Source organism: Macaca mulatta, chromosome 2, assembly GCF_049350105.2.
Source record: "Macaca mulatta isolate MMU2019108-1 chromosome 2, T2T-MMU8v2.0, whole genome shotgun sequence".
In the NCBI taxonomy this organism is placed as follows: domain Eukaryota; kingdom Metazoa; phylum Chordata; class Mammalia; order Primates; family Cercopithecidae; genus Macaca; species Macaca mulatta.
The window spans coordinates 102,207,814-102,226,312 of record NC_133407.1 but is presented as its reverse complement, the minus strand read 5'-3'; the positions used below and the strand labels follow the sequence as shown (position 1 = coordinate 102,226,312).

At 47.0% G+C, this 18,499-nt stretch overlaps 1 protein-coding gene across 2 annotated transcripts in view; it reads left to right on the top strand.

Annotated features, from left to right (window-relative positions):
* The window catches only part of LOC144339522 (SH3 domain and tetratricopeptide repeat-containing protein 1-like), a 56,255-nt gene that overhangs the window by 27,912 nt on the left and 9,844 nt on the right, over positions 1-18,499 (top strand). The window contains exon 2 of one of the 2 annotated variants that reach the window (XM_077994198.1): positions 17,999-18,169. In XM_077994198.1, the coding sequence (XP_077850324.1) occupies positions 18,046-18,169 (124 nt within the window). In that variant the 5' untranslated portion in view covers positions 17,999-18,045. Of the gene's footprint in view, positions 1-17,998; positions 18,180-18,499 lie in introns of both variants that reach the window. The other variant, XM_077994199.1, reaches the window with a different exon arrangement.

Sequence of the window (18,499 nt, the reverse complement as noted above, 5' to 3'; positions counted from 1 at the left end):
TGTGGACGCACTCACGTGCTGGTGGCATGGGTGGACAGAGGAGAGAGGGACACTCTGCCATTCTCCTTTTGGTCTGTCACCCCCGCTGTTTTGAACAGAATCCGTGAGTGTATTCTGTTGCCCCAGTCAACTTGGTAGGCTGATTGCTCAATTTTCTGCTTCCACATTTGATTTCTTATGAATGGGAAAAGGAATACTTCAGTTACTTTTCTGGTTGATGGCATATATTCCTTGATATCACCTTAATGCTTTTTAATTTCTATGTATTTTGGATGCTGGAGCTTGCCTGACATCTGTGTTTTTATGCCTCACCCTCTCGCGTAACTGTTGGCCACACCAGGACCAGAGAGAAGTGACCAGACTGATTGGTAGCAGGGCTAGGACTGGAATTCCCCAGCCTTTTGGCACCCAGCAGGCTCTGTTTTCTGTATTGCACTGCTCTTCCCTATTTCGACCCCTGTTAGGACAGTGGATGTGAAATGTAGCTGGGCGCTTTTGGGGGTGTGCTAGGAGTGTGGCAGATGCCTCAGACTGGCATTTTCCCCTGATTCTGAATTCTCATGGCTCAGAGTCAGTCTCTAGGCTACGGACCGGGAAGATACAGGAAGTTGTTTTGTGTGGCAAACTTTGCCTGGGCATTTTTTTCACCCGGCAATTTATTTGGTTTGGACTGGAATAAATTTCTGATATTGGTTTCTTTGCCAATATTATTAGGGAGTCAAGCCTGACTTGTTAACTTAGCCCAATTCATAGTGCTTAGAATCTCAGTGAGTGTGTGTTGAACTGAGCGGAAGTGTGAGAGCATCTTGGACAGTGGTTTGCAAACCTAGCTGCATCTGGGGGACTGAAAAAAGCATGCGTGCTTACTCCAGACCAGTTGAAATAGAATCTGCAGGAATGGAGCCTGGGCAGCTATAGTGCTGTTAAAAACTGATATACCATAAAAGTTGAGATCCACTGATCCACAGTGAATTGGAGTCCTGGATCATAGACATGCCTTATGCTTTCACCAGCTTAGAATGGTTCTTGTGCTTTAGAACTGTGAAAAAAAGTCTTATGCAAACAAATGTAGAAATAGCGTAAATGCCACCTCCTGTTACTACCTGCCATGAAGTATATTTACCAGTTATTCACTCTATTCTGATCTCTACCCTTTCCACCTTTTCTTCATGGAACAATGATTTGACAGTTGGTTACACAGAACCAGAGTAAGTGTAGTTTGATTGGTGGGAAACAATTTTGGGTATGAAGTACTCTTTAGGCATTTATTAAACTCTTGTTTGTACCACCGCTGTGCTGGACAGTTTATAAATATTACTTCTTTAAGCAAGGCCTATGGAGTCAGGCTGCCTGGGTCTTGCTAACTAGCTGTGTCATCTGGGGCAAGTTTTTAAGCTTATATAAACCTGACTTTCAGCTATGAAATGGGATGACAAGGAGTCATTATCATCTCACAGGATTGTGCAAATGTGTGTGTAAAGTGCTTAGTTTGGTGCCTAACACATAGTAACTAAGTAAAGTTATTATTACACCATCATCATCATATTTAAATGTAAATATTAAGAGCTAATAAATTTGTAAAGGTAGCATATACCCTTACCCCTTGAACCAAAGACTAGTTTAGTTTTAAGTGGTTGGGTTAATTTATCACTTAAATATTAGCCTCTTGAATACCTTGAATTTCAATTGAACGTAGCCAGAGGATTTCATAATTGGACTGTTGCCTCTGGAAGTTGGAGCTTTGTTTGGTTGGTTGGTTTCACTTCCTACACTAAGCATGTGGCTGTGTGCACCTTTATGGTGACTTCCGGTACTGGGGAGTCAAAGCTTCATTCGCTTCTTTGGAGGAGATGATCTTATGCCATATGAAGCACTCAGACTTCGTTAACTATGTACCATCCAGACAAGACCAGGTGCTTCCCATGGCAGCCTGTCCTTTTCTTAGCTCTCTCATCAATCTAGCCTGTTCCTTCTATTCCTCTTTATATTAGAACTCCTCTTTGAACAAGGAATGTTGTTTTGTCACTGCTAGGTCCCCAGCAATTAGTAATGCCTAGCACATACTAGGTGCCTCCTGAATGTTAATAGGTGATAATCTAGCAGAACACAAGATAAATCCGCAGGTTGAGATTTAAGCTGTGTGGTATGAACGCTGCATTGGCAAACGTATTGAATCAATTTTGTTAATACAAGTTAAACATGTCTTAGTAACTGACTTAGTTCAGTAATCATTTACTGAGTGTCTTCTAGGCCAGACATTGGGGACAGAAAGGTAATAATATATGATCCCTGCCTCATGCACAGGAAGTCTAGTGTGATGGACAGACATGTGCCAATGGCTGCCATGGAATATGGTGAGTATTGATAAAGGGGCACCCTGTGTGCCCTTGGAGCATAGAGCAGGGCTTGTGTTCTGGGAACATGGGCTCGATGTGAAAACACAATTTAAATTAATTTTCTTTTTTCTTTTTTTTTTTTTGAGACAGAGTCTTGCTTTGTCATCCAGGCTAGAGTACAGTGGTGTGATCTCGGCTCACTGCAACGTGCTCCCCCCAGGTTCAAGCGATTCTCCTGCTTCAGCCCCCCGAGTAGCTGGGATAACAGGTGTGCGCCACCATGCCTGGCTAATTTTTGCATTTTTAGTAGAGATGGAGTTTCACCATGCTAGCTGTGCTGGTTTTGAACTCCTGACATCAGGTGATCCTCCCGTCTCGGCCTTCCAAAGTTCTGGGATTATAGGCATGTATGTGTTCATCCTTTTAAATATCTGCGGGTAGCACTTAACTTTAAATGGGTACTAATTAAACTATTGAATGACTTTAGTATGGATTGAATGACTTTGCTCGGTCCTCATTTTTAATTTCCTTCATTAGAGGAAAAAAAAAAATGCAGGTTGAATATCCCTCATCCAAACTGCTTGGAACCAGAAGTGTCTCAGATTTTTTTGCATTTTTGGATTTTTGAATATTTGTATTATACTTGCTGGTTGAGCATCCTGAATTCAAAAATCCAGAATCTGAGCTGCTCCAATGAACATTTCTTTGAGCGTCACGTCGGCACTCAAAATCCACACTTGTGGATTTCGGTGTTTCTGGTTAGGGAGACTCATCCTATATGGGTGCTGGATTGTCGCAGGAGTTCTGGACCAGAGGTTAAGTGACTAGGCTTTGGTATCCGCTTTGTTCCTAACCAGGCTGTTTTCTTCCATAAGCTCAGCTTTAGATCCCCTGGTTGTCAAAGAAGGGGATGGGCCATCTGATGTTTAAGGCCTCTGTTAGTTCTGACTTGGAGACACCTGGCTTCAGTTCATCTTCCTTAGGAGTGGACAAAGAATATGGGAATTTTGAAATTGTTAGTCAACATCTACAGGGTCGTTGCAGCCTGGTTTTAGGTAAAGGTCATCTTTAGTGAGCCCAGGGAGAAGCACTGGTTTAGCTGTCAGCTGAGAGGGGTAAGCGGTCCTATTAATTTTTCTCTGTGTTAGTGAAAGCATTGTTAAGGGTCACAGCATTAGTGGAGCTGGCTGGAAAGAGGAGGGGAACTCACTGTTACAGGTTATATTGAATGTCTTTTCAGTCACTAAATGCTTTTTATGATATGTTTTTCAGGATTTCAGTGTTGTATGATTTCTCTGTATTAAGCACAGGAAATTTAACATCAGCAAAAAAGAATGCTCTTTATTTTTTCTTCTTTGAGGTGGAGTTTCGCTCTTGTCCCTCAGGCTGGAGTGCAGTGGCGTGATCTCAGCTCACTGCAACCTCGGCCTCCTGAGTTCAAGCGATTTTCCTGCCTCAGCCTCCCGAGTAGCTGGGATTACAGGTGCTCGCCAGCATGCCCCGGCTAATTTTTGTAGTTTTAGTACAGACGGGGCTTCACCATATTGGCCAGGCTGTTCTTGAACTTCTGACCTCAGGTGATCCTCCTGCCTCGGCTTCCCAAATTGCTGGGATTACAGGCATGAGCCACCACGCCTGGCCTTGAATGTTCTTTCTATGGGAATCTACAAAAGCCAGCTTTTGAGCCTAGTAGCAGAAAACCTCTTCTTCATTGTTTAGCTGTGCTGTGAGCTTGGAGGGCTTCAAGCCCAGCTGAAAAAGCTGTAGTATTTTATGTCAGTGGCTGTCTTGGAGAACTTAATGAGCACTGGGCTGGAGTGATACTGTCAGAGTTCCTGAGCTGTTTGAGGCTCTCAAGGCCTAGATACTGGGGTTGCCCAAATACATCAGCTGGACTCACTATTTCTCTCGGGAGTCGGGGGGTGGAAAATGCTGTGGTCTTAACTCTGCTCTTAATTTTACAGTGCTGTTATTAATGGTAAGAATGATTTCATACGTTTGTATTTTGCTTCGTAATTCACAGAGAATTTAAAAATCCATTATCTGATTTTATTCCCTCAGCAGTTCTGTGAAAAAGGCAGAGCAGTTTTCCTATCTTCTGTTTTCCCGTGATTCTCTTGTGGCTCACAGAAGCTAAGAGCCTTCACCAAGGTCATAGGGTGAATGAGTTGCAGAGCTGGGAGTAGAGGCTCAGGCTTCTAGTGACCCTGTTTCTTCCTCGATAGCTCGCTCTGGTGGCGCTATGCTCAGGTAACTGCGCATGCTCGGTTTGATCTTTTGTAAATCCCTGCCCCATTTTGGGGGAGGTTCTTGGGAGGCTTCTATTCATTTTGGAGCATTTAAGTATCTTGTCCTCTCTCCCTCCTCCCAGATGCATGGGCATTTCTGCAGGCCCCCAGGCTGGCCCTTGTGCGTGGGAGTGTCTCCTGCCTCCACGTTGCTTGCATGCCCCCTTCTGAAGGTGCTCTTCCCCGCATGGAGCCCCCTCGTGCCTGCCTCCACACTGCAGGCTGTTCGGTAAATGTTACTGACTCAGCATCGTTGTTTTCTAGAAATGGGACGGGGTATGGAGGCCAAGTTCTTTTCTGTTTGAAGGCTGCGATGGTATCGTCTTGCCTTCCCCGTGTGTGCTCCTTGAGGGTGTCGCTGTGCTGCCGTCATCTGTGTTCCCTAGGGTGCCTCCCTTGGAGTCCCGGCCGTAGCAGACATGCAGTCAGTGCTCATGGCCTAAATAAGAGGAAGGCCAACGGAGCCATTAAATCTGGAAAATGACAAGTGAGGGAAAGGAATTATTATTGAAGGCATGTGAAAAAGAAATCTTTTTAGAAAAGTTGACCTGTTTCTTAGCTGGAGCTGAATTTCAGCTCAGAAAAGCAGCTGTGTGCCCAGAGGGCTTTGGGATTTCAGTTTGGACAGATGAATTTAATTTGTTGTTATATTATCCTTTTGTGGTTTTATTAGACCTTTCTCGATTTTTCTATAAAAGTCTCACTTCCTTTTTGAGAAGTGTAACACTAATTGTATGGGATGGTCTCCCAAAAGATTACCTGCCAGGAACCAAACACACTGCCTCAGACTCACGGCCCCTGGTTTCTGCCTGTGCAGCTGCAGGGGAGAGACGCACGCTCGAACTGAAATCAAGACGCATGTCTGCATCTTCTCTTTCTTTACTGCTGTTTCGTCTCTGAGCTGGCCTGCCTTCAACGTCTAGGAGCTTGGTGGGTGTAGACACATTACGGTATGGAGGAGGGATATGGTGTTGCAACATCCAGGAGACTCACTGAAGTCTCTGTTCTCTTCCTGCTCACTGCTCTGACTTTGTACAAGTCGCATTTGTAGGGCTGTGCACAGTGGTTTACACCTGTAATCCCAGCACTTTGGGAGGCCGACCTGGGAGGATCTCTTGAGCCCAGAGTTCGGAACCAGTCTGGGCAACATGGTGAAGCCCCATCCCTGCAAAAAATAAAAATTAAAAAATTAGCCAGGTGTGGTGGCTCATGCCTGTAATCCCAGCTACTGGAGAGGCTGAGGTGCGAGAATCACTTGAGTCCGGGAAGTTGAGGCTGCAGTGAAACATCATCACGCCACTGCACTCGTCTGGTCAGAGCAAGACCCTGTCTCAAAAAAAAAAGAAAAACAAACAAACAGAAACCCATTTGTAATAGTGGCAGTAGTTAACTTTTGAAAGTTTGGAGAAAAGTTCCTAAATAACCTGTGACCATGGACAACTTACTTAGCCTTTCTGTGACTCAGTTTCCTCATCTATGAAAAATGAGAGAATATGGTACTGATCTTACCGGATTTCAATGAGAACTAAACGAGATCAAACTCAGAGCCTGGCACCTCGTGAGTGCACACTCAATGTTATTATTTCAACATTTTAGAGGAAAAAGAATGCTAATGGGTCATTATGGCTAAACATAGTCTATCACTGGCGTTACTCATGGTATTGGAAGGAACTTGAATTCCATATAGATAGTGTGATGGAGAAAGTATTTTGGGCATTGGCAGCATTTATTCAAAGAACAAAGGACGTGTCTGTCCTGTGTGGAGAGCTGTTTCCGCTTGTTTCTTTAAATGCTATGGGAAAAGCAGTCGGCCCTGTGCTCTCTGCCGGACAGCTTCAGTCTCCATGTATTGATTTGGCCAATTGTCGCTCGCTGTCATCATGGCAGCAGCAGTTGAAGGGACAGCTTGTCTTGATTTGCATTTTTGTGTGTTTGTGCCATTTATAGACAATTAAGACATGGAAGCCTGTTTATGGCAAGCTGGCAAATTCAGCAAAACATGGAAAAACCTGTTAGCACAGCTTGCACGTGTGCAGGCACAGAGCAGCCAAATAAACACACACGTTTTCCTGTACTTTAAAAACCCTCTGAAAAAAAAAAAAGACATTAAACCATTGCCCAGATGGCTTATAGAGCTAGAGCTTTCTCCTTGAAGTACATGAGTATGTTATGCCCAGACCATTTATTCCCCGAAGAAGACCACCAGAGTCCAGAGTCAAAGCTAAGCAGCAAGGATCTTTATTACAGGTTCGAACCTGGAACTCTCCCTCGCTCGTGAAACGAGACGGGCAGGAAAGCTCCCCCACTCAGCTCCGAACAATGTTATATAGTCTAAGAAAAGTGGGCATAGAGTTATTATACAAATCAGATATATGATTGGCTAGTGTTTGAACAAGGCGATTTGGCTAACTATGATTGGTTCCTGCCATTTCTGATATTTTGGTTCAAACTTTGAGGCGGGAGAGCAGGTTTATGGCAGCAAGAGTTTATCTTACTTAAACACGTCTTGTGACCTTGCCTCAGAACTTACAAAATCTCTGGTATGTGCAAAACAAAATCTCTGGTACGTGCAGAAAACCAGGTACTCACAGAACTTACGAAATCTCTGGTATGTGCAAAGATTAGAGAGCAGAACAAGGGTGTAGCGGATGGGGGGCGGGTACACATCTATCTTTGTGTCCTTTCAAGTATGGCTGTCAGACATCTGAAACCCAAAGCCATCTTAAAACATCACCATCATTTTGATGCTACCCCTACCCACCGTTTTTTTCCATTTGTAAGGTACAAGGATCCAGGAAGGAAAGTATCAGCTTACAAAGGCTTTTGTTACAATTAATCGTTCACATTCTTTCTTTTGGTATCTTATTCTCTGTTTACATTTTATTTTTATTTTTACTGTTTTTGAGACAGAGTCTTGCTCTGTCACCCAGGCTGGAGTGCAGTGGCGCGACCTCGGCTCACTCCAACCTCTGCCTCCCAGGTTCAAGTGATTCTTGTGCCTCAGCTTCCTGAGTAACTGGGATTACAGGTGTGTGCCACCACCTCCAGCTAATTTTTATGTTTTTAGTAGAGACAGAGTTTTGCCGTATTGGTCAGGCTGATCTTGAACTCCTGAACTCAGATGATCTGCCTGCGTCAGTCTCCCAAAGAGCTGAGATTACAGGTGTGAGCCACCGTGCCAGGCCGCTGTTTCCATTTTGTAACGCTGGCATCACCCCAGTGTAGGGTGGCTAGGGGTATTCTTCTTTCCTGTTTCCTGGTGTATTTTCCTCTACAGCATTGATCACTCTTTAACATACTTTTTGGTTGTCTGTCTCTACCTACAAAAATATATATGTTCCTTGTTATATCACCAGTGCCTGGCACGTAGTCAGTCAATATTTGTTGAATGAATGAATGAATGAATGAATGAATGGGCTAAAAGAACCTTCTTCTTCTTTCTTCTGTCACTTCACACCAAATGCTTTTGGAAAATGCTATGTGAACAGGGATCATAAGCAGGAGAGGTTACACACATTGCTGTGGGATAGCCCATCATCCTCAGATACTTGTCTGGAAGGAGGTGGAGTACTTGAGTAGAAATGATACAAGATAACTTCTTCAGGGAATCAGCCAAGTGTCACAGCTTTTCACATAGGCGTGTGATATTTGCGTATGTGTGTATGAAGAGCTGTCGTGGCCTAGAATCACGGGCCTTTAGATCCCTTGTTCAGATAGAAAAGTAAAGGCCGAGGCCCAGGAATGCTGCAGGACACCGAGGTAGAGTCCCTGTCTGCCCTTCTCAGTGCCCAGTCACTTCTCACTGCACTCCCCTCTTTACTGCTAAAGCCACTTTCCCTGACTCTGAATGTGTAACCACGAGGGAGAAAAATGTACTCCAGGCTCACAGTTTGTGGAGAAAAAGCCCAGCAACTGAAAATCATGTTAACGAAGTTTGTACCTAGAAAAAGTGGCCATTTCTATAGTGTCTTTTAATTTCCCTGTTTCTCATACATTTTATAAACAAGACAGTAGAAGGAGATTTGGGAACAGCAACTTTAGAACAAGGGGGAAAAAATCAAACCTAGAACATTCCAGTTTCTGTTTTCTTCTCAGTTTAGGGCTGAGGCACTTTAGCTTCCTGTCTAAGGGACCACTCAAATCTGATTAGAAGCCATTGTGGGCTGGTAATTATCCGTAATTTTAGGAAGACAGATGCAGCACCAACTCTGTTCTCTAATAGCAGGCTTATTAATTTTATATTTGCATGGCAGGAGAAGCAGATGGCAAGGTGGGATAAGCGTCCAGATGCTTGGTCATTGATAGCTTTTTACTTCTACGTATCACATGGGGATTCCTGGGAGGCCTGCTGAGAACTGATGATTATCTGTCCCTTAACCAGCTGGGTTCTTTTTCATCCTGAGCTCAGAAAGATTGCTCCTACTGCAGCCAGGGAAGACAGGTGGTTGACTGGTTAGAAATCATGGCAGGTTATTTTCTCCACCTGCAGTTCCCAGTTGGCAAGCAGAGCTATCAAAAAGTTGTCTTCTTTATTGTATTTCAAATCTGGGTGTTTAAAAAATTGTGTAAGCAAATTAAGCATTTATTTAATGGTAGTTGTGTGTGTTCTTGATGCGAATGAGAGGTGCGTTCCCTTGTAAAATCCCTGGGACACTGTAGGAGGACGTGAGCCTTAGAACTGAAGTTGGTTTTCTAGATAATCATGTAGACCTGATGCTGAGCACCAGACAAAGATGTTGATTGAAGCGATTTAAAAAAATTTTCTGAATTCAGATTTTACACCAATATTTAGAAAATCAGCAAAGGAACTTGGAGGAATGTTCTCAGGCATCCAGTTCAGCCCCCTACCCACATTGTCATAAAATCCGAGTGTGTGTACAGGGAGGCGCATTCCTTTCTGTTCTCATCACAGATCCTTCCCTGGCTCTGCACCTGCCTGTCATGTATGTCCGTGTGAAGAGACCACCAAACAGGCTTTGTGTGAGCAATAAAGCTTTTTAATCACCTGGGTGCAGGCGGGCTGAGTCCTAAAGGAGAGTCAGTGGAGGGAGATAAGGGTGGGGCCGTTTTATAGGATTTGGGTAGGTAAAGGAAAATTACAGTCAAAGGGGGGTTGTTCTCTGGTGGGCAGGAGTGGGGGTCACAAGGTGCTCAGTGTGGGAGCTTTTTGAGCCAGGATGAGCCAGGAAAAGGAATTTCACAAGATAATATCATCACTTAAGGCAAGAACCGGCCATTTTCACTTCTTTTGTGGTGGAATGTCATCAGTTAAGGCGGGACAGGGCATTTGCACTTCTTTTGTGATTCTTCAGTTACTTCAGGCCATCTGGGCATATATGTGCAAGTCACAGGGGATGCGATGGCTTGGCTTGGGCTCAGAAGCCTGACATTGCCCTCTTCCCTACCTTTTCCCTCCTGTGCGGTTCTCTCACAAAGTGAATGGCCTCAGCCACAGCTTCTCTGCAGCTGCATCAGACTGTGGCGACAGGAGTGATGGCTGCTGCAGGGCCTGCTGTCCCCACGGAGCCCAGTCTTGCTTGCCGCTACAACCTGGTCACCATTTTGCCCCGAAAGTATGTAATTCTACAGAATGTGAGCCCACATGCTGGGGATGGAGGTGTGTTTATCACGGTGCTCTGCATATTTTAATCTTGGGTGGAAAGTATGGAAAAGTATGTGATACCTGTGGTTTGATGTCAGAAGGACGTTGTGAACTTGATGTGGACTGAGGATGTTAAGGTGCAACAGGCACCCCGGCTTCATTAAATGAGACTTCCCCATCTCCCTGCCAGGCACGCACAGGTGTATGGCCACGCCTTATGTGTTATCCTTATCTAGAATGTGTCTTGTTGTCATGCTTAAAATTATATGATGATATTCTGCCTCATAGAGTAGGTCCCAAACCGCATTCAACACAGAAATGTACTCTTGCTATTATACATAGAAAGTGCTTTCATATACCAAGTGGGAGAGCAGTCCTAAAATCTGGGCTGGAATCGCAGAAGGAAGGCATTGGAAAGCAACAGATTCCCTAATCCGAAGCTGATTTTTGATGAACCTAGAAACAGGACCAAGAGAAGTGAATTTGCCTAAGGCCCTGACAGTGTCTCACGGTAGCATCTGAACCTAGCAGTTTCTTGACCTATTTCTTTAAATGATTAGTCATGCTTCCTCTGATTCCTATATAAACATTCATTTATATAATGTTCATTCTTCATTCATTCTTTTATATTCATTTATATAATGTTCCTCATTCATTCTTTTGTTTCAGTGAATTATTGCAGTGCTACCACGAAACAGTATTTGAGTCAAAATGTGGCAGTGTTGATCCCTTTCCAAGGATTTTAGTTGCACAGTTTTTCAAAGTTGTGCTAGCAGTTTCTTGTTGGTTGCAAGGTGTCCTTTCAGAAGCCAATTGTGTGGTGTATTTATGTTGATTGTTGGAGGTAGTTTGGTTAGAACCTACTTCGAGTGGCTGGCGTGGGCCTGGGGGACAGTGACAGCTGCCTGCTTCATGGGCAGAGATGAAGTAATTGCTTCCTGGGAAGTACCATCCTCCTGGCCACACTCTCCAGCCCATTTTGTTTGTGTTGGTTTCCTTGGCATCTGCACATTTCTGGCTTCATGTGAGTCTCATTTATTTTAGCGTATGACTTCAGGCTGTGGGGAAGAATGGCCATTTTAGCACAGAGATGCACACAAAGGAACAACTGGCTAAATGTGAGTGAAGACATTCTTAGGGGGGGTTTCATTTCTTTTATTCTGTAACAGGCAGTCTGGGAAGCAGTCTGGACACGTGGCCTGCGCTGTCACAGTTCCTCCTCGCAGGATCGCAGATGTTTGGAGATTGTAGTGATAACTGTTATCATTGAGAATGTCATTCTCGCAGGCTCTAATAAGTCAGGATTTATTCAGTGTTAATTTGTTAAAGACAACTGTATTTCTAGCCAAATCCATGTTAGACATTTCTCCTGGCATTGTTGCTGGGGGTATTCCCGTGGCTTAGTCTTAGGGAAGCACACGCCTTTGAATACTGCTGAAGCTGTGAGTACCCAAAGCGCACCGGAGTACTTTTGCCATATGGGGTGTTAGTCACTGATACACATCTCAGTCAGACCTGATGGATTCTTGACCCCTTCCTTTTTTAATTTTTTAATTTTTAATTTTAATTTTTGTTTTTTAAGAGCACAACCCCTCAGGTGGCCACCATGAATCTCTGGTGTTTTCAGTTGGCTGCAGCCTATTTGCCATCTCTGGTTCAAACATATTCAAAGCCTGATGATGCTTCCCTCTGTTGTTCTTCTGCTGTGTGACCCCCGCACCCACAGGGTTCAAGACTGTCAGAGCTGGGAGCCACCTTCACAACTACCAGGGTTTCCGGAACCTCCTTCTTCTAGCCCTGGGGATGGAAGAGATGTCATCAGAGGTGAAGGCTTATTAGGTTTCCATGCCATTGATAACGAATGAGGAGGTTTTCTTTTATATAAGGGGAGCTTCTTATAACGTGCTTTAGTAGGGTAAAGAAGCTTTTGAGGTTTGCTCTCTCTGGAAAGATAATTTGTGATCCTGCCCTTGCTTTCAACAAAAATATAATTTGCATACCAGTGCATTTTGTATTACTGAGCACTGGCTGACAAATGGTTCTTAACTCGTCATTCACTCAGCCACTGTTTCTTGAATGGCATATGTGTGCCAGCTGTAGTAGGAACTTGCTAGGCTCTAGGACTAACCCTTATGAAACGGGGGTCCTGGGGGAAACAAATGCATATAAATATAAACGTTTGAGGGGATATCAGAGGGGGTGCCTATAGGTGCAAAACTTCGTTCATTCTTTGCCCCATCTAGGAGGTTTTGTGTCTTAGCAGCATGTTCCATAGCAACACATCCCTCTATCAAAATGTTCATCATATTATTTTGAAATTCTCTGCTTAGGTATGTGTTTTTCCGACTAAGTTTAGAACTGGTTAAGGACAGGCTATGGGGTATGTATTATATATATCTACACACACACATATATTTATATGTATACACATTACCATTGTAAATTTACAATATATTTATATATATATACACATATATATTTCTCCCTTTCTGTATATACACACACACCACACACATATATGTACACACACACATATATATGAAATTCTACTGCCAAGCACAGAAAGTCAAAACTAGTCAAGGGTTCTTTTAGTGTTCATGAAAAAATAGATGTGCTTAGTTGAGAGTGTCCTTCAGTTGCCAGGGGAAAGACAGGATGGATTCACAAAGGGAGATAGTGTTTTGTTTTTGTTTTGGTTTTTGTTTTTTCTTTGTTTAACTCTTGAATTCAAAATAATCTAGACTTATGGAAAAGTTGCAAAAATAGTACAGAGAATTCCCATATACTCTTCCCTCAGATTCCCCAAACATTTTACCCCATTTGCACTTTCTCTTTCTCTCTCTGTGGATATAATTTTTTTTTTTTTTCTGAAATGTTTGAGAGTGGAAGGTAGAATGCAGGGCAGGGTGAAAGGTGGAAGGAGAGAGGTAGGTTGGGAGGCTTTTTTTTTTTTTTTTTTTTAAACCTTCTGAGATGGAGTTTTGCTCTTGTCACCCAGGCTGGAGTGCAATGGCACGATCTCGGCTCACTGTAACCTCTGCCTTCTGTGTTCAAGTGATTCTCCTGCTTCAGCCTCCCGAATAGCTGGGATTACAGGCACCCACCACCATGCTTGGCTAATTTTTTGTATTTTTAGTAGAGGGGTTTCACCATGTTGGCCAGGCTGGTCTTGAACTCCTGACCTCTGATGATCCACCTGCCTTGGTCTACCAAAGTACTGGGATTACAAGCATGAGCCACTGTGCCTGGCGATTGGGAGGCTTTTGCAGTAACCCAGAGCGCTCTGATGAGGGCTGGACCTGGTTGGAAATGATGAGAAAGGTGAGAAGTGGTTAGGTCTGGCATATAGTTTGAAAGGAGAGTTTAAATGGGTTAGATGACAAGAGAGAGACGTGGCTCTGAAGGCATAGTAGCCCTTGCCCTGCTGGGCCAGATGAGACAGGCAGCCTAGGGCTACTACCGTACCCTGCGGGTGGCTCAGGACCTGGGCCAGCGGAGGAACCAGGCAGTGGTGCTGGCCAACTTCGGGACCCTATGTCTGCACGCGGGTGCCAGCAGGCTGGCCCAGCACCACCTCCTGGAGGCCGTGAGGCTGTTCTCGAGGCTGCCCTGCAGGGAGTGTGGCCGGGACTTCACCCACGTGCTCCTGCAGCTGGGCCACCTCTGCACCCACCAGGGTCCGGCCCAGCAGGGCAAGGGCTACTATGAGTGGGCCCTTCTGGTCGCTGTGGAGATGGGCCTTGTGGAGAGTGAGTGCCCCGGTTCCTCCTGTGCGCCTTCCGGGGCCACTCGCGTCAGGGCACACCTGGGGTTTGTGATTCAGAAACAAGTGGTGGTTTTTCTACCATCGAAAGTGCTGAGTCATGGCCAGCAGCAGATGTTGGCAAGCGCCCTGGAGACAGGCGGTTCCCACGCAGGGCCAGGCCCTCTGCCCTACTGGGGCAGCCAGCTCTTCCCACTTTGCCCAGGGACCATGCTGCCTTGAGCACGGAAAGTCCTGCATGCTGGGAATCCCTAGCCATAACCCTGGGATCAAGACAGGCTCTGCTGAGCTGGGACTTGGGGCCCCTCCATGAGCCAGGCCCTGAACGCCGGTTCTTGTGCCCGTGTTATCTGCTTGGTGTGTTGGCAGCCTGCGCACCTGTCATCCCACTTCACAGAGGACATGGGGCGGGTGATTGCCCAAAGCCGCAGAGCAGTTCATGCAAAAGCAGCTCGTTGTGCAGTGTGTGCCAGGCCCCACCCATAAATGGGGCTTGTGGGGTCCTCGGGTGGCAGGGACTGAGCGTGAGAATGTGAGCTTTAGGCCAGAGAAGCCACAAAAGGGTGAGTGGCGTGATGGCGGGGCAGCACTTGGCCCCGGGTTAGGGAAGACTCTTAGTCTGGGACCAGAGGGTTGAGAGGATTTAGTCAAGTAATAGGTGGTGGGGGAGGGGCTGGTGGTGTAGCCTGTGTGAAGGACCAGGGATAAGCTAGTGGGGGTGAGTGGTGGTGAGTGAGTGGGGGTGAGTGAGCGGGGATGAGTGAGTGGGGGTGAGTGAGTGGAGGTGTGATGGGGGTGAGAGAGTGGGAGTGTGAGCGGGAATGAGTGGGGTGTGAGCAGGGGTGAGCGAGTGGGGGTGAGTGAGCGGGGATGAAGGGGGTGTGAGCGGCGGTGAGTGAGTGGGGGTGATTGAGTGGGGGTGAGTGAGTGGGGGTGAGTGAGTGGGGGTGAGCGAACGGGAGTGTGAGCGGGGATGAGTGAGTGGTGGTGAGTGAGCGGAGGTGTGATGGGGGTGAGTGAGCAGGGATGAGTGAGTGGGGGTGAGTGAGCAGAGGTGTGATGGGAGTGAGTGAGCAGGAGTGTGAGCTGGGATGAGTGGGGTGCGGTGGTGAGTGAGTGGGGATGAGTGAGCGGGAGTGTGAGTGGAGATGAGTGAGTGGGGGTGAGTGAGTGGAGGTGTGATGGGGGTGAGTGAGCAGGAGTGTGAGCGGGGATGACTGAGTGGGGGTGAGTGAGCGGAGGTGTGATGGGGGTGAGTGAGCGGGAGTGTGAGTGGAGATGAGTGGGGGTGAGTGAGCGGAGGTGTGATGGGGTGAGTGAGCGGGAGTGTGAGTGGAGATGAGTGAGTGGGGGTGAGTGAGCGGAGGTGTGATTGGGGTGAGTGAGCAGAAGTGTGAGCGGGGATAAGTGGGGTGTGAGCGGGGGTGAGTGAGCAGGGCTTATGCAGGGAGGTGCAGAGTTAGGAGTGCGTGGGTTGGGTGCTGGATGGTGAGAAGCTCTTCTGGAGAGCTAAGCAGGGCCTGGGGCCTCAGGCTGTGGCTTGGCCTTTTCCCCAAGAGCACTGGGGAGCCATGGAGTGCTATCCAATAGTCACTGCAGACTGAGCAGTGAATGGACAGTAGGTGGGCAGGGCTGTCCGAAATCTAGGCCGCAGAGGATAGATGAGGAAGTTGAGTCCAGGGAAATGGCCGAGACAAGGGATACTGTTGTGGGTCCCCTCTGCCTTGCAGCGCTTTGTCATGGCATCGTGAGACCACTCAGAGCTGCCTCCTGTGGCCTGGACCAGAGCCCCAGGGGCTGTGGCCAAATCTGCCCATTTCCCAGCACAGGCCTGGCACCCACTCCTGGCCCTAGGAGGGATGAGATTTTGGGAAGGACCGTGTGAAGGGGCCCCGGTCCCACACATCTGCCCAAGGAGGGTTGGGAGGTTCAGACCCAGGCTTCTTCCCCAGGGGCATTCTTTGACTGGAAGGAGACCCTCCAGGAATCCAGCGCCCCAACCCCCACTGCAGCCTCCCGTGGCTCCTGGCACAATAGCCTGTGGCACCTCCTCCTACGAGGCCCTCCCCAGGGTGCTGGGGGATTCAGACTTGGAAATGCAGGCCAGGGAACGGGGATCATGCTTCCCTATCTCCCCACCCTGCGCTGAACGGTCGAGGAGACCGAGGGCGGGGCTGATACCCCACATGCTTACTTGGGGTCATTTTTGAGTCATTTTTGGTAGTTTGTGTCATTTTAGGAGTTTGGCTGTTGTGTCTAGATGGTCTGATTTGTTGGTGTAGAGTTGTTCGTAGTGTTTTCATGGAATCCTTTTATTTCTGTCAGGTTGGCAATAATGTTTCCTCTTTCATTTCTCATTTTAGAAACTTGGGTTTTTAATTTTTTATTTATTTCTTTTTATTAGAGATGGGGTCTCATCATGTTCCCCCAGGCTGGTCTTGAATGCTGGCCTCAGTGATCCTTCCACCTCGGCCTCACAAAGCGCTGGGATGACAGGCGTGAGCCATGGTGCTCAGTCTCTGATTTCAGTCATTTGTGTCCCTCTTTCTTTTCTTGGTCAGTCTGGTGAAAGATTTGTCAATTTTGTTATTATTTTCAAAAAACCCACTTTTGGTTCTGTTGATTATCTCTTTTGTTTTTCCATTCTCTGTATTTTTACTTCCCATTTCCACTCTCATGTTTATTATTTTCTTCCTTTTATTTGCTTTGGGTTTAGTTCATTCTTTTTCTAGTTTCTCAAGGTGGAAGGTTAGGTTTTTGATTTGAGATTTTTCTTCTTTCTTTGAATGTAGACATTTACAGTTATAAATTTCCCTTTCAGCACTGCCTTAGCTGCATCTTGGAATTTTTGGTACACTGTGCTATTTTTTTTTTTTTAAAGACAGAGTTTTGCTCTATTGCCCAGGGTGGGGTGCAGTGGTGCAATCTTGGCTCACTGCAACTTCTACCCAGGTTCAAGCCATTCTCATGCCTCAGCCTCCCGAGTAGCTGGGATTACAGACGTGCACCACCCTACCCGGCTAATTTTTATATTTTATTTTTTTATAGAGACGGGATTTCACCATGTTTCCCAGGCTGTTCTCAAACTCCTGGACTCAAGCGATCCTCCCGCCTCGGCCTCCCACAGTGCTGGGATGACAGGCGTGAGCCACCGCGCTGGCCCGGGCTGTGCATTTGTTTGCATTCTTCTCAAATTAGTTTTCAGTTTCCCTGATGGTCTCTTTGACTCACTGGTTGTTTAGGAGTGTGTAATTTCCACATATTTTTGAATTTCTCACATTTCCTTCACTGTTGATTTCCAGTTTCATGCCAGTACAGCTGAAGAACACCTCTGCTTTGGTCTCAGACCTTCTCCATTCACTGAGGCTCATTTTGTGGCCTGGCACATGGTCTGTCATGGGGAATGTCCCATGGGTGCTCGAGAGGACTGTGTATTCAGCTGTTGTTGGGTGGTGTGTGTAACAGATGTCCATTCGGCGTACCTGGTTTCTTGTGTTAATCTCCGGAATGTTTCTGGCACTAGAAAATCAGAAGCTTTCCACCGCCAGGGCCCAGCTTTGAACCCCGTTCCCCCAACATGATGCCGTATGTGGCAGACATGACGCTTGGCTTTGCTCTCTCAGGGTTCCATCTGCGACAGGGGCTACTTGTGCCCCTGGCCTCATCAGCTCAGGCTGAAGGCGGCCGTGGTCCTGGCCAGAGAGGCTTTGTGAAGCAGAAATAGATGGCCTGGTGCAGGGGCCGAGCCTGGCCAGGACCTCGGCCCTGGGAGTTGTAAAGAAGGCCGGCCTCTACCATGAGCATCTGCACCAAGGTGTGCCCATGTGACTGTGTGTTCGGAATCTGTCCTGAAATGGGTGCATGGCCTGTCTGTGCTCAGTCTCCCCACCTATGGGGCCCAGGCTCACAGAGGTGTGAAAGAGGCAAGCATGGCGCAGGGGCCTCCGAGCCCAGCCAGCCTCGCTTCGACGCTGGGAGACTAACATCTTCCATTTTGTCTTCTGCCCAGGCCAGCTGTGGGCCGTCCAGCGGCTGTGCTACTTCTACGGCACCGTCATGCCCAGCGAGGCCCAGTGTGTCATCTACCATGAGCTCCAGCTCTCCCTGGCCCGCAAGGTGGCCGACAAGGTGCTGGAGGGGCAGCCCCTGGAGACCATCAGTCAGCTCTACCTGTCCCTGGGTACCGAGCGGTAAGGGCTGGCTTTGCGGTGGTGGAGGTGGGGACGGGCAGGGCAGGGAGGGGGGCACAAGAAAGCTGGCCCAGGACCCTAGCAGCCCCTCTCCTTTTGATCATTTGGTTCCTTGGCATCAGATGCTTTGAGCTGGTGGGCCTGGGGTCGTTCCAGGGCTGCTGCTGGCCCGTGAGTCCCAGCTTGAGCCTCCCTTGTTGGGTCAAAGGTCATCTCCACCCCAGCAGAGGCAGTACGTGCACTCTGGGCTGTTCTTCCTACTATGGTGGCTTTTGTCATCTGACCTCTGCCTGCCCTGAATCTTCACTCCTGGCCTTCAT